Genomic DNA, 12,989 nt, shown 5'->3' on the forward strand with positions numbered 1-12,989 from the left:
AAAGTCAACACATGTTGGAGGTCTTATAGGACATCGCCACATGATTCTTAGTTAGATAGTATATATGGAGGCAAGAGTGAAGCCTTCTTCACTCTTGTCAATGCCTTTCTAGTCTTGGTCTTCTTTCAAGACTTTTTAATCTTCTTGTTTTTGGCAATAGCCATTCTAGTTAATATTACATTACCTTTTGAGTGACTTTCTAGTTCTCTTCAACGATAGAAGAGTGTATTGAGGATTTCCTTTTTTTGAAATTCATGTCCTTGACAAGTACTTGCACTATATACATATTAATAATAATGATGAGGTTACAAATTGTTGTTTTACAAATGTGATAGAGTGACAAAATGATTATCATTCATGTACAAGGTTTTAAATGATTTGCAATATACGGCCATTTTTAGTAATATTTTGATCTAAAAATATGAACTCGCAATGTGACATGATGATTAAGAAGAGAATGTAATGATAATAGTAAAAGAGACGTACTGTTAACATTTTCAGAGAATTAGCAAAACAATTCACAATAAACACAAAAGATAGCCAAAAACAAATATGGCACTCAATCTATAAGTTCAAAAGCTATTTTAAAATTAAAAAAAAATAAAAATAAAAATTGCCACCAAATTCAATAAGAAATTTTATAGAACTGATAACATAGGTGAGAAATGTAGATAATCAAATGTATGTAAATAGTACACATATTACATAGTATGTGTTTTATTCATTTGTGCACAACATATGCAACATATTATATATATTCATTTGTACACATAAAATTTCAGAATTAAGTATAATACAATCCAGCCAACTACTCAACTTCAGGTACAAGACAATCACACGCCAAACAGGAAGCCAAACAGGAAACCAAACAGGGCACAAAGTAGGATTGACTTCTATGCACCTTTACAACGACTGCAGCATCTTTTGAGATTCCTGCGCTTCACAATGATACTTGGATTGTGCAAGATGTCAAGAATTGTTTCCATTTACGCTTGTTCATTAAAAAATCTGCCAAGGCAAAGGCTTATGCGCCGTTTTGTTCATTGAGTCTTCACAAACTCGCCGCTATTCTTGCATCCTCAAACTCTCCCTCTAAATTTAAAAAGCACGTAAAGCATTTGAACTACGTCACACAAGATAACTCACTGTAGACAAGCAACATCATTTACTCCCTGCCCCTACTGCATGCATCGCACAGTTCCGTTCAACGAGTTCTCAAGGTTAGAGAATACTACATCCCAAGCAGAATTGAGACATTGATTACACATTTGCTGAAACCTCTGCGCGAGCGCATCCTAGAAATTCCTTTTGAGTGTCATGATAAATAAGCTCCCACACACAAGATTAGCTACTGCCAGGTCTGTTTCATAACTATCATAACAATTAAAACATGAATATTGTTTTGCTGATGGCTGCTTGTTGCCATAAACCCCGGACCCAACAAGGAAATTGCTATTACGAGTCCTGAAGGGAGCATTCAAAGTGGAATACATGATTAAATCACATATAAGATACTCTGCCACTTTGATGCGATTGAAGCTTACTTGAGCATTGTAAAATTCGAAAACGTCAACTCTACTTCACCGTCTTGCCAGCTCAGATGGATTGAAACAGCCATTGTAATTAAGACACATCCAAAAATCCGACAACAATATACTGTACTGTGGCTCAGACCTTCGTCGATAAGAATACAGTTTTCGTACATGCACTTCGAATACAGATTTAACTTCAAGCACCTGTAGACATGAAATCTTTCACTTTGTGAGAGAATAGTCCCGTCAAGAAGGGTAACTCACTAATCACCATGAAAAAAAGGCATGGAAAAAGTATGTTGTTACGGTTGATTAGTGTATATTAAGCCACATGATAATACGAAATACTAGAGAAGATTGTAGTAAAAACTAATTAATCAAAATAGGTAGTGATCTCGAAAGCTGATGGCACCCGTGGTCAACAAAAACCATCATACACAAACATACCTTGTGAAATACATCATCGTTAACTGGCACAGAGTCTCCGCTGCGGTCGAGATTGGCTGAAATCAAAGTATTGCGAAAATCCAAAGTGCATTGCATGATAACGTCAATGCAAGTTTTCGCGTCTTCCATATCCTTCGATAAAAAGCACCTGTTCCAAATTATCGTGAAAATCAGACTGAAAAGACCTTTTGATGTCCCGGCATGACTATTAGCATGATGAAATAGGAATATAACACAAATACTGCGAAGGGACTAAAGACTGAAAAACAACAGAGTTCACTTACTGATGATAGGCATCATTTAGGTAAACTGAGTGCACCTTCTCCAAGTCCTGAATATCATTAACCTAGTTGATCAAGCAGAAAATTAATATCTTCTTAGCATTATTGTACTAATCGTATCAAGGATAACAACAGAAAATGCAGTGCAAACTCAATGTAAATATAGTTCTCATTCCAAAATCTACCTCATTTTCAACAGAGTAAAGAAATTTGCTCCAAATAGAATGAAGGATTTGAGACTCTGTGAAGCGTTGTAAAGTAGTCACAACATGTCCGATCTGTTGCCTGCCAAAAAGACCCACCAAATCTAGATTTACAGCAAGATCTTACTATTGAGCGAAGTCCTCCAAGCTAAAGCTCCCAAAAGCGCACAGAAGAGTTGGAGACTTCCAAAAAAAATTCCAAAAATAAAAAAATAAAAAACTTAAACAATATATATGTTTTTTTAATAAACAAAAAAAGGAAAAAGAAACAGGAGACACCCTTGCAGACAAGAATAAAGATTCACCTAAAAAGTTGGAGAGCTCGAAACTTCTTATTTTGTGCTTGATAATCTGAGGACCGTCTGGCCTTGTTGAGGGAGCTACCTATTACCTGTGGAAGCAGACCATTCAGTCAAATACTTTCAACACTCATGCTGTGTAAAGCTGTCAAGTTGACCCTGTGGGCTTTTCTGAAATGCTGTATAGTAAACTGAGAAGTAAACGGCAGGATGATTGAAATTTCTTGTAAACTAACACGAGTACGAAATTTTGCTTCATACCAACTCCTCTTGATACATATATTACTTGCAAGTGAGGCTCTATGTACGATAAATCACTAACAAACAAGACACTGCTACAAGGAATAGAAATCCACAAACAACTTTGCATAATATATTCATTTAACCCATGCTAAAGTTTTTCGTGTGCACGATTCGAAATAGTGCAAGCTTAATCAAAGAAATATTTCAGGTCAAAAAACGAAGCATAGAAGCAGTAGAAGTTTCCAATGACCTCAACGTTAAGGTAAAGAGCCAGAATCAAGATGCGAATGGTAAATGGACTAAAATTTCAGGGAAATTGATCATTGCAGCAAAGGAACTGCAGCGAAGGAAATGCACTACCTGAAGGTTGCGCCACACGTCAGCTAGAGCAGAAATTGTGAATTTCATGCGCAACAGAAATGTGAAGATCGAACTGTATCGACTTACAGCACTTGGCGTGATGATTAAACATAGTGGCCATTCTACCTTGTACCCCACTTTTATGAAGTCGAATGCTTCAATTTCTGTAAAGATATGCAATACGTGTAAGTGAGACGGTCGTTTGTTTCATTTATAATCACTACCGTTAAATTGTACAAAAACCGCGTTAAATTTTCATGGTGTGGCCGAATAGCAATTCACGAACAACAGAAACTTGACAAAACTGCGACAATGAAACTTACTGTTACAATCCACAAATGTGCCAAGAGTATGATGGTGCTTGGAGAATGCTAAAAACGGATTCCGCAAGCCCTGATTGTAGACATCAAACCCGCTCTGCACAATAAAGAGTCTATCTGCAAACTCATCTCCATCACATGATGAATTCTGCAAAGCAGTTCGCAACATACTTTGTACCTCCAGTAACTGTGGTTCACCACCTATACGATTCCATTCCTGAATACATTGCATGGTTACACCAGCTTCATTCAGAAATTGCACCAAAATTGAAGGCCAAACAGTTGCAATCAATTGTCAGCTTTTACAGGCCAGACAAGATGTAATTGAAGCAACTTAAATAATTCCAAAAACTATCTAAAGCTTCAACTTCGATTTTACTGCTTAAACTTGATATTTGCCTAGGCTCATGTGACGTCGTCTTAAAAAAATACTTCAAAAAAAAATACAAAACATTTCAGGATAGAAATAGCAAGAATTACAATAACAAAATCCATCGTTCACAAAGATCAACATTTCTTCACCCAGAATTCAAACAAAATAGAGGAGATTTAAGCACCAACACAGATCTTAAAATTTTAGAAATTCACAAGTTCAAAAGTAAAACAATTCAACACAGACAATATATATATTGGAAAGACCAATAACAAACGTCAGAAAAAATGATTGCACTAACTTCCATTCTATAGTTATCCCTATTAGAGGATTATACGATACTACGTAGGTTGTTAATTTACCACATAGAAGGATTAAGATACGCTAGGGTATACTGCAAATTTGGTACAATGAAATCATTTCAAGTTCGGAGAGAATAAACAACATCAAGAAATTTAAAGGATATTGAAATAGCCTAACCTCGAAATGTTTCTTACTAATTAAGTAACGTCAAAAGGAAAGGGGATAAAAATACGAAACTCACATATTTACAAAGTGCACCTAAGAAATACTCGGCCCAATCGCCTCTCTCCATAAAATGATATCGCCGAAGAGCGCTGAAGTGATCTTGAAGATGCAAGCTCTCCTGGAGGAGTCGTATTGTCAACGTACTTGTGCGCTTGTATCTAAAGGCTTGTTAAGTCACCAAAATGTCACGTGCACGAAACAAAGAAGCTGAATAGTTGTGCAAAAATACACCGACTATAAAATAACAAGAACATTTCAAAGTATATAGCTGTAAAAAGAACAAAAAAGAAACTAAAGCGCTGACAGACATCATTATTGTAAGGGATACTGGTTCAAAATCTCTTCCTCTATCCAGAGCTTGACTGCAACAGAGAGAGGAATCTCCTCGGCATCATCTTCATCCTCTTCGAATGAAGGAGCGTGGGAAAAAACTCCCATACCCATAACTTGCTGGTATTCGGATTGAAGATAGGATTCCCACTTGGATCCAGGTCCTGCATGACTCGCACCTGGAATGATTTGCGCACCTTCGGGAGGTCGTTCCTTCGACGATGGTTTTACTCCATCAAGGCCTGACACCTCGGAGCCCAATACAGGCGTAGGATTCAGTGCATCCACTTTCAGAGTCACCAAGCTCTCTCCATCTTCGGCCTCCAAAAGACCAATTTTCGAAAAATATATATGATTCCCGAAAACATCGCCTTCAGCAGAAGATAAGAGCTGAACTGTTGATTCAACACAGAGAGTGTCCTTCGTAATGAGCAACTAGCATGCAAGTACAGCTTTTCAAGTGCATCCACGATATAAGCGGATTATGCCAAACATCTGGCATAAACTACTCACGCTATCTTCGAACTTTTACTCTCCTCACATGAGAAGATACCTACACTTATTCAAGTAGACAGAACACTACTGCAAAAAGAACTAATAACTAGAAATGCAGAAGGTATTCAGAATGTCAATCAACACCATTTTTCTGTTCGATTGCACTTTCTTGAAGTAACCGTAAGGTAAAGAAGTCTACAACTTACAAGAATTCGGTTGCAGACGCCTCCCTATATTTCGTTGCGGTATATTAGGTCTCTGCATACTCACACTGCAACCGCCTGGCTGAAAATCAAAACTATAGGCACTTTGGTGATCATCCTCTTTCTCAAGCTGATACCCTAGACTGTCATAATCTGCCTGAAAAATCTGCTCGTCTAACCCCTGCGTAAGCTGTGTGCTCAAATAATCTTCCAAATTTTTCAACCAAAAAGGGTGATCGCCGTCAACTTTCTGGTCGTCTGATACAAACTGCGATTCTGATGAATGACACTCTTGTTCTGCCTGTACCCTGGCGACAGAGTAAGGATCCCTCCAGTGTACGTTCACATCCCAACAGCCATTGTTATCAGGAAAAATAGTATAAACGTAGCTTAAAGAGTTATCTCCTTCATCTCTGCAACAACGGAAAGGGTTTTTGGGAAGGCCTAGAACAGGCCAGCTTGTGCCCCTTTGAAATTCCGAAATGTACGAGGCATCATGTTCAGGCTTCAAACAAACTTGATTTAGTGGTCTGGATTTCAAGAACTGGCCCACATGAGCCTGCTTATTTACATCTGTCAATAAACTAGGTGTCAGCATAAGAGACTGTGTGCTTTCTGGACTTGATGAAGAACCGCCTGGAATCTCATCTACAGTTTCTGCTCTCCACAAAGCAGCCCTTGCCCTGTGAAAAACAAGTGCAGAAAAACAAATGTGCAGAGAAGATTAGAGAAGAGTTGAAAGAAAAATTGAAGCATTCGGTCAAAGTGATTACTGCAATGTGGTAGCAAGTAATCATAACAATGGAACTATGATTGAATGTCGAACTTTTGGCATCAAGCCATGCAATCGGTTTTTATATGTGTAGGTAGCACTCACATACACCCCTGATAGATGTCGACATTGACCTCTTGCTTTTTCTTCGTAGTCCAGGGCTTTTGTTCAGACCTATCTTCTGCAGCGGTAAGCCAGAATCGACTTGATGATCTCTGAACAAAAGCAAATTTCAAGTGTGCGTGACAACTTAAACGGTTAGAATATCAACAACGATGCACAGTTCCAAAAACAATGCTACAAATCAATCCCTCGTGACAATCGATCACATTCTTCCAAGGTGTTTTTGAAAACATTGCCACTAGCATTTGCGCTCTGCAACCGATGTGGAACAACGTATAGACTATCTCAGAAGAAAAATGGCACTTACTGCTTCTCGGAAGCTTTCTGTTTCTTGCTGAGGTGGACGAAATTCAACCACTCCAACAAGAGAAGCATCGTAAAACCCTTCAAAAATTTTACTGGACCTCTTCGGCTGTTGAGCATTACCCTGTCTTCCCTTTTTGCTGGAAATAGGCATCAGGCGGTCAATAGTACCCTTATCAATTCGGGTATCAGCCCAACTCGAGGAGGCTAACGAAGTGTCTTGAAGCCTGCCTGATGATTCAAATGGGGAATCAACTATCTTTGAGGCAGACGGGATATCAAGAAGCTTGGATAAAACTTGGAGTTGTTGCCCAGCTCGTAGCAAGGGTGTGCAGACTTCTTCCAAAAAACATGGTACTTTCACTCCTTTAGAAACCTGCTGCACATGAAAGAATTATTCCCCTAAACATACTGTTCAGTACTGGCTCGACCCACACTGACCAGCAACGTCGGGCAGATGCTGGATGAATAACAAAAATGAAAGTATGTCAATTTGCAAAGAGAACACGACAGACTAATACCTAAGAGTAGGATTGCAGCACGAGGTTAAAACTTCTTAAAATGCACAAAATCGACGCAAAGTGAAACGATTCCCTGCCTTAAGGTTTCACGAAAAGCACATGCCATATTTGTTTCTTAGATTCGATTTCCAAACGTACGAAAAATACAAAATATTACTTACGTGGTTTTCAAGCGTGGTCAAAATAACAAGAATCACTGAAATGAGGATAAGCCACCATCAATTAATGCATAATCAACAAGGTCAAAACAAGAAATATTAGAAATATAGCAGAGATAATGAAATCTGACCTGATATGATAACAGAGCATCCTGTTCAAATGATTTCCCTAAAGTCTTCTTTAAAGCTGTTGAAGGGAGCGCCTTTACAAAAAATTCACCAAAAGGGTCTTGCACAGAAGCAAGGTACAGCCAGGAACGTATAAACACTATGTAAGGCTGACATGCCCGCTCGAACAAAAACCGCGTAAGCTCCAAGTGGAGTGTGTCAGCAACCTGAAAGAGTTAACAGAACAAACACCACAAATAAGTATTTCTTTCTTGTGCTGTATAGATTTATCCTTCCGAAAGAATTGACGATAAATAGTTTGCCCATACTCGTGTTGCACAGAATGAATTTGAGTGCCATAAGTATTACCAAAAGCTTGTTGAAAAGGTAACTCAGCAATTCTGCTCCGCGTGGAAATTCTTTGAAAGCATTTCTGGAGGCACTAAATAAATGAGTTTCCATCTCAAACGCCAAGTCATTCACAACCCTAGTTTCGTTCCAAATGTTTTCAGAAGACCTATCTAAAGAGGCTCCTTCATTAATCCTGCACAATGCTGCAAGAGCCTGCAAAGTAAAAGAGATGAACGTAAAATTGGATGCGCAAAAGGGAGAATAAAAAGAGTGAAGTAAACTCTAAGCGTGCCAATCCATAGAAAATGCTCCTTAAGACAAAGAGTAGGAGAGTGATAGAGTAAGTCTTTAGAACACAATGCCAGGAACTCGAAGCTTGCCTGCAACTGCTCTCGTTGCTTGTGTGAGTGAAGGAATAACTCCAACAGAGTAACATCACCACAACCAAAACCGAAGACAAGCCCTGCTTCTCCATTCCCAGCCTTTGACATATGTACACTCGACCCACCCGATGCATTCCATCGCCGATTCTTGACAGATGCTCCTATCATATCAAGCGAAGCTAAATGGCCTTGCATAAAAGTTTTCACAGCTGCCGCGAAAGCTTGATTGGTATGACAGTGAGATGAAACATTCGGCCCTCCTACATCCTCCCATATTTCTGATGGAGTGTTCAAAAGTGAATCACTATTTCTCTCTGTCATAAAATTTTGACGCTTACGTTTTTTCCTGCTGGAATCCCCGGCAAGTGGATTCTGCGTTCCATTTCTCCCATCCCTGTGTCGGTCAGGAAGCAAAGAAACCATAAGCACCATAAGACTGTACGTCTCCAAGCTCAACCATAGTTAGTGAAAAGTCAAACATGTAAAGAGATGTTAAGTTAAGTTGCCCCTCTAAACAACAGCCGAACAGCTGCCAACGGATGAAGGATAACAAAATTCGACAGCTGAGCTTCCGAAGAAGATTAAGCCACTAGAGAAATGGAAATTAATTGTACAACAAACAATAGAACTCACATGTGTTGATCCGCCTGCTGATTCAAAAAAAAGCTGGTGAAAAAATCTAGCTGGCAAGCAACACGTCCAGCCTTAGCAAATTCTGTTAGAACTTTGCTGAGTGAACACGAGCTTGATGACCGTGTCCAAAGTGATGTGAATCTCTCCGAGCTTCTGTCTGCTGCTGTCGAGGAGAAAGCCGCAGCAAGTTGCTCTAGCCAGCTCACCGCAGTAGGAACCCCTTGCAAGGCACGAAGGGCAGCTCTCACCAAGTCCGACTCCTGCAAAAACCAGAGGCACACAAATGTTGCAGAGAGGTAGAGTCATGAAGATAGCCTGCATAGGATTGAAGAAAGTCCTCATCCTTATCATGCACCTCTCAGGATGCATCATAGACAAGCAGAGCGTACTCAATGACATCTTAATTTGTGATTAACGAGGTCTTGTTGAACCTATGGTTTATTCATATATCCACAACCATCGATTACAAGGACGATGTTCAGCACCTGAGCACAAAAGTTATCTTGAGCCTCTTGCATTACCGCGTACGCGATATTTCAGACATATGCAAAGACTCATTACACTCACGACGTTACGTACTTGACAATTGTTACAAACATTCACGAATGCAAATGGGTGTGATGTGCAGTAGAGAATCACTCAATGTATTGGTCCGTACATACCTGGATTGAATCGAAGTTATAATGTGCGGATGACGATTCCTCTTTTTCAACGTTGGAAGGATTAAAAATAACATCTGTGTTTTCCCTGGTCTCACTTCCACATTCGATCTTTCCGGCAATTGCAAGAGAAGTCTTGGTTCCAAGCCTTTCCTCACGCAAGTGAGTGACTTCCCAATCCGATTGCCTTGGCCGACCTTCGCTAAAACTCCCCGCCTGGAGCCAAAGGTTCGAAATATCGATTTCTGAATTCTCACTCCGACATTCAAATTCCTGACCTCGATCTTCATGATTGTGGGAATTGCCGCTATTTTGAGTCTCGATTTGGTTTCTACACACGCACTGTAATTTGAGTAGAAGAACAACAAAGGATTATAGAGTGTACGATATGCTCTGAGGCGTACTCTTGCACCAAACTTCGAACAGCAAGCAACCGTAAATTTCATGACTTCAGAACTTAAATTCCCAAAACAACAATCTCGCGCCATACTGGCACTTGGACTTTCGTTGAAACAACGATGAGCTGAACGGCTCGTCTAATGACCCCTTGAAACACTGGATATATCTTTTAGGAAAACTGAACCCGCACAGTGCAATGGGAATCACAATTTGCTTCTGACAAGGAAAGAAACCATGTAACAAGGTACTTAGCTCAGAAGGTTAGAATGCAGACCTATGACACAGAGTATCGGTTTCGATGGCAGTGTGCGACTCATTGGTGTTGGAATCCGCGGGTACAGGCAATAGCGGGAGTGAATAAGAGTAGCACGAAGGAGCGGAATCGAGATCGAAGGGGAAGGAAGGCGAAACTGATGCTGAAGTAAAATCAGACGAAGCCGAATCGGGAGAAAGCCAAGAGCCAAAGAAAGGCTGAGAGAGTTCGGGCAAACCCATGCGCAACCTGTAGTTGCGGCATTCGAAGTCGACGTCCATGGCAACACAAGAACAGAAAAAAAAAAAAAAAAAAAAAAAAAAGAGAGAGAGAGAGAGAGAGAAGTAGCAACTACAAATCCACGGCCATGGCAAAAGAAAGAGCAAAACGAACAACCCTAGCTAATGCTACTGCTGTGAAAGAAATTGAGGAATCGCCAACGATGTCGCGTGTGGTAAATGAGATACGCGATCGCTGGATAGCAATCGTCCCATTCTAGAGCTTGGTAGCAAACTGTGCGCGGAGCTGAGGTTGTGGAGACGACGCAGTGTTGCTATTGCAGCGTTGGGACTGGCAATGGCGGATGCTCGTCGACTTAACACAACGAAAATGAAATACGTATCATCTCGCAGGAAGAAATGCTCGCAGTCGTAAACAATGCGACGATGTTTTGAGGTTTGTGAAATGAAACTCTTCAGTTTTTAAGAACTACGTGAAGATAAAGTTTTATTTCAGGGTTGCATAAGTTGTGTACAAACATTTGTGTTAGTATAGTTAAAAGTAATAGAAGTGACTAAATGTGACAGTACATGGGCCGTCAATAAAAGGAGGGAAAAGTGAGTGTATATGCGTAAATGTTGTTACACATTGTTACTTACATACAATTTGAATATTTGAGAATATATATATATATATATATATATCGTATTTCTACCCTTTCAGTTGATTTTGAGCGATACAAATCAAACCTAAAATCGCATATATATATATATATATATATATATATATATGTAATGAATTTATTAGCATAAAATTGCATCACAAATACCCACAATAAAGAAATTTAGTGCATTATGAGCTTCAATTAAACAATCTGTATCTGTAACAGTGATGTGTATAATAGGTGCAATCATAACACATTTAAAGTATTAAAAAAAAGACTAATAAAACATTTGTCTTCTAAATTTTATACTTCATTTAATGATTTTGATTCTAAGGTTTACAATAAAATCTGTTCTAAACTTAAAACACAATTTTTTTTATGTTTGAGTTCTTTAACGAATTTATTGTTAATGGTATTAAGAGTATGACTAGTTTTAAATAATTGAAATGGATTAAATTTAGATATATATAAGTATATATATATATATATATGCAAATCGAGTTTAAGTATTATTCTCAAAGAAATTATCAAAATCACTTATATTAGTTACCATTTCATCTCTTGCATTAACCAAGATTATGAATTTTTTTTTTTTAAATCGATACTAAATTTTGTTCATTTCAAGTGCTTAATTATTTTTATCTTTTTAGGACTAAATTCAAACATTGAGAATATTGTTTTGAAAATTGAGGTTCTTCTTAATGCATTAGCAATTTCAAGGGACTTTTGTTTTGGTTATTAAACCAATTAATGAATTTCAATAAAACAACACTGATCCAACAAAATTTATCAAATATCCTGGTTAATCGATTATTCCATTTTTGAAAAAAATAAAATTTGGTAAAAAACTTGGAGAGCTACTTCAACACAGTTCGTTCTAAATTTGCTTTAAACATGAGTTCAACAATTGCATCTACTGTTAGTTGTACAAATTCATATTATTCCCAACAATTATCTGGTGGGAAAAGTACTTCAGGAAAATGCAAAGACTACATTATGAGTTTGGTTACACTATTGGAAGCAATAATTTTCTAGTGAATGATTTTTATATATATTTAATTATGATATTGATAACATGGAGTATAGAATAATAAAAACATAGCAAAAATGTATACATGTGTGGGCATACACAGTTTCACATATTCAAATTTTGAATGATTTAATAATCAGATCATAATAATAAGCATAATTTTATACATTTTCAGTTTTTATTTAATGAAGTAACCATTTGACATTATGGTACATTTGGGTAAATACAGTTCTCTACAATACAGGTAGATGATCTTTGCAGAGCAAACATAAGAAGTTATATTAGAATATCTTTAACAACTGAATCTACATATATTAGAATTTTCATAATTTATTCATAGTTCAATATGTGATTATTGTCAAACAACTGAGCTACTGTTGGGCTTTCTTTGGCCACTAACATGAACCCACAGGAAAGAACACAGAGAGAGAAAAAGAAAAAGAAGACATTCTAATTCGGTCAAAGAAAAAGTGAACATGGAAAGAAGCACGAGAAAGAGAAAGAAAGGAAAAAGGCAAAATGCGAGAAAGAAAGTGCAGGGGAGAAAGAAAAAGGAGAGGAGCAGGAATAGAAAGCAACGGATAGACTGCGAGCATGGATGTCCATACCGGAGATGGATGACTAATTGGATGGTTGTAGGAATGGATGGATGGACCCTGGTTTGGGATTAGGGGTCGAATCTGAAGCGGTCACGGTGGTAGGGTACACGGTAGGGGGTGGGGTGGGTGGGGGGGGAGTGGTGGGGGGAGGAGGAAGAGGAGGGCAACTTCTGCGTCCTTGCCATTCTGCATCCTCTCCG

At 38.4% G+C, this 12,989-nt stretch overlaps 1 protein-coding gene across 1 annotated transcript; it reads right to left on the reverse strand.

The window, feature by feature from the left end:
* Window positions 1–1,267: 1,267 nt before the first annotated feature.
* LOC112288988 (uncharacterized) lies at window positions 1,268–10,824 on the reverse strand. The gene is made up of 18 exons (XM_024533825.3): window positions 10,299–10,824; window positions 9,629–9,956; window positions 8,967–9,226; window positions 8,331–8,727; window positions 7,969–8,163; window positions 7,623–7,826; window positions 6,817–7,188; window positions 6,492–6,601; window positions 5,618–6,297; window positions 4,915–5,311; window positions 4,603–4,744; window positions 3,689–3,902; window positions 3,366–3,529; window positions 2,769–2,854; window positions 2,446–2,545; window positions 2,264–2,325; window positions 1,980–2,127; window positions 1,268–1,736 (listed from the first exon to the last, which is right to left on the reverse strand). Exons 1-18 carry the CDS (start codon window positions 10,556–10,558, stop codon window positions 1,581–1,583), a joined length of 4,275 nt encoding a protein of 1,424 aa, XP_024389593.1. The 5' UTR covers window positions 10,559–10,824; the 3' UTR covers window positions 1,268–1,580.
* Window positions 10,825–12,989: the final 2,165 nt, after the last annotated feature.

Source organism: Physcomitrium patens, chromosome 11 (genome assembly GCF_059467195.1).
Source record: "Physcomitrium patens ecotype Gransden chromosome 11, ASM5946719v1, whole genome shotgun sequence".
Classification (NCBI taxonomy): Eukaryota; Viridiplantae; Streptophyta; class Bryopsida; order Funariales; family Funariaceae; genus Physcomitrium; species Physcomitrium patens.

Bases quoted from the DNA above. Each gene is read 5' to 3' on its own strand.
- LOC112288988 (XM_024533825.3), bottom strand. From the start codon at position 10,558: ATGGACGTCGACTTCGAATGCCGCAACTACAGGTTGCGCATGGGTTTG. The intron at 5,312-5,617 runs GTAAGTTGTAGA...TTGAATCAACAG, and splicing joins GCGTCTGCAACCGAATTCTT to TTCAGCTCTTATCTTCTGCT. The intron at 3,903-4,602 runs GTGAGTTTCGTA...CAATGTATTCAG, and splicing joins TAGGTGCACTTTGTAAATAT to GAATGGAATCGTATAGGTGG.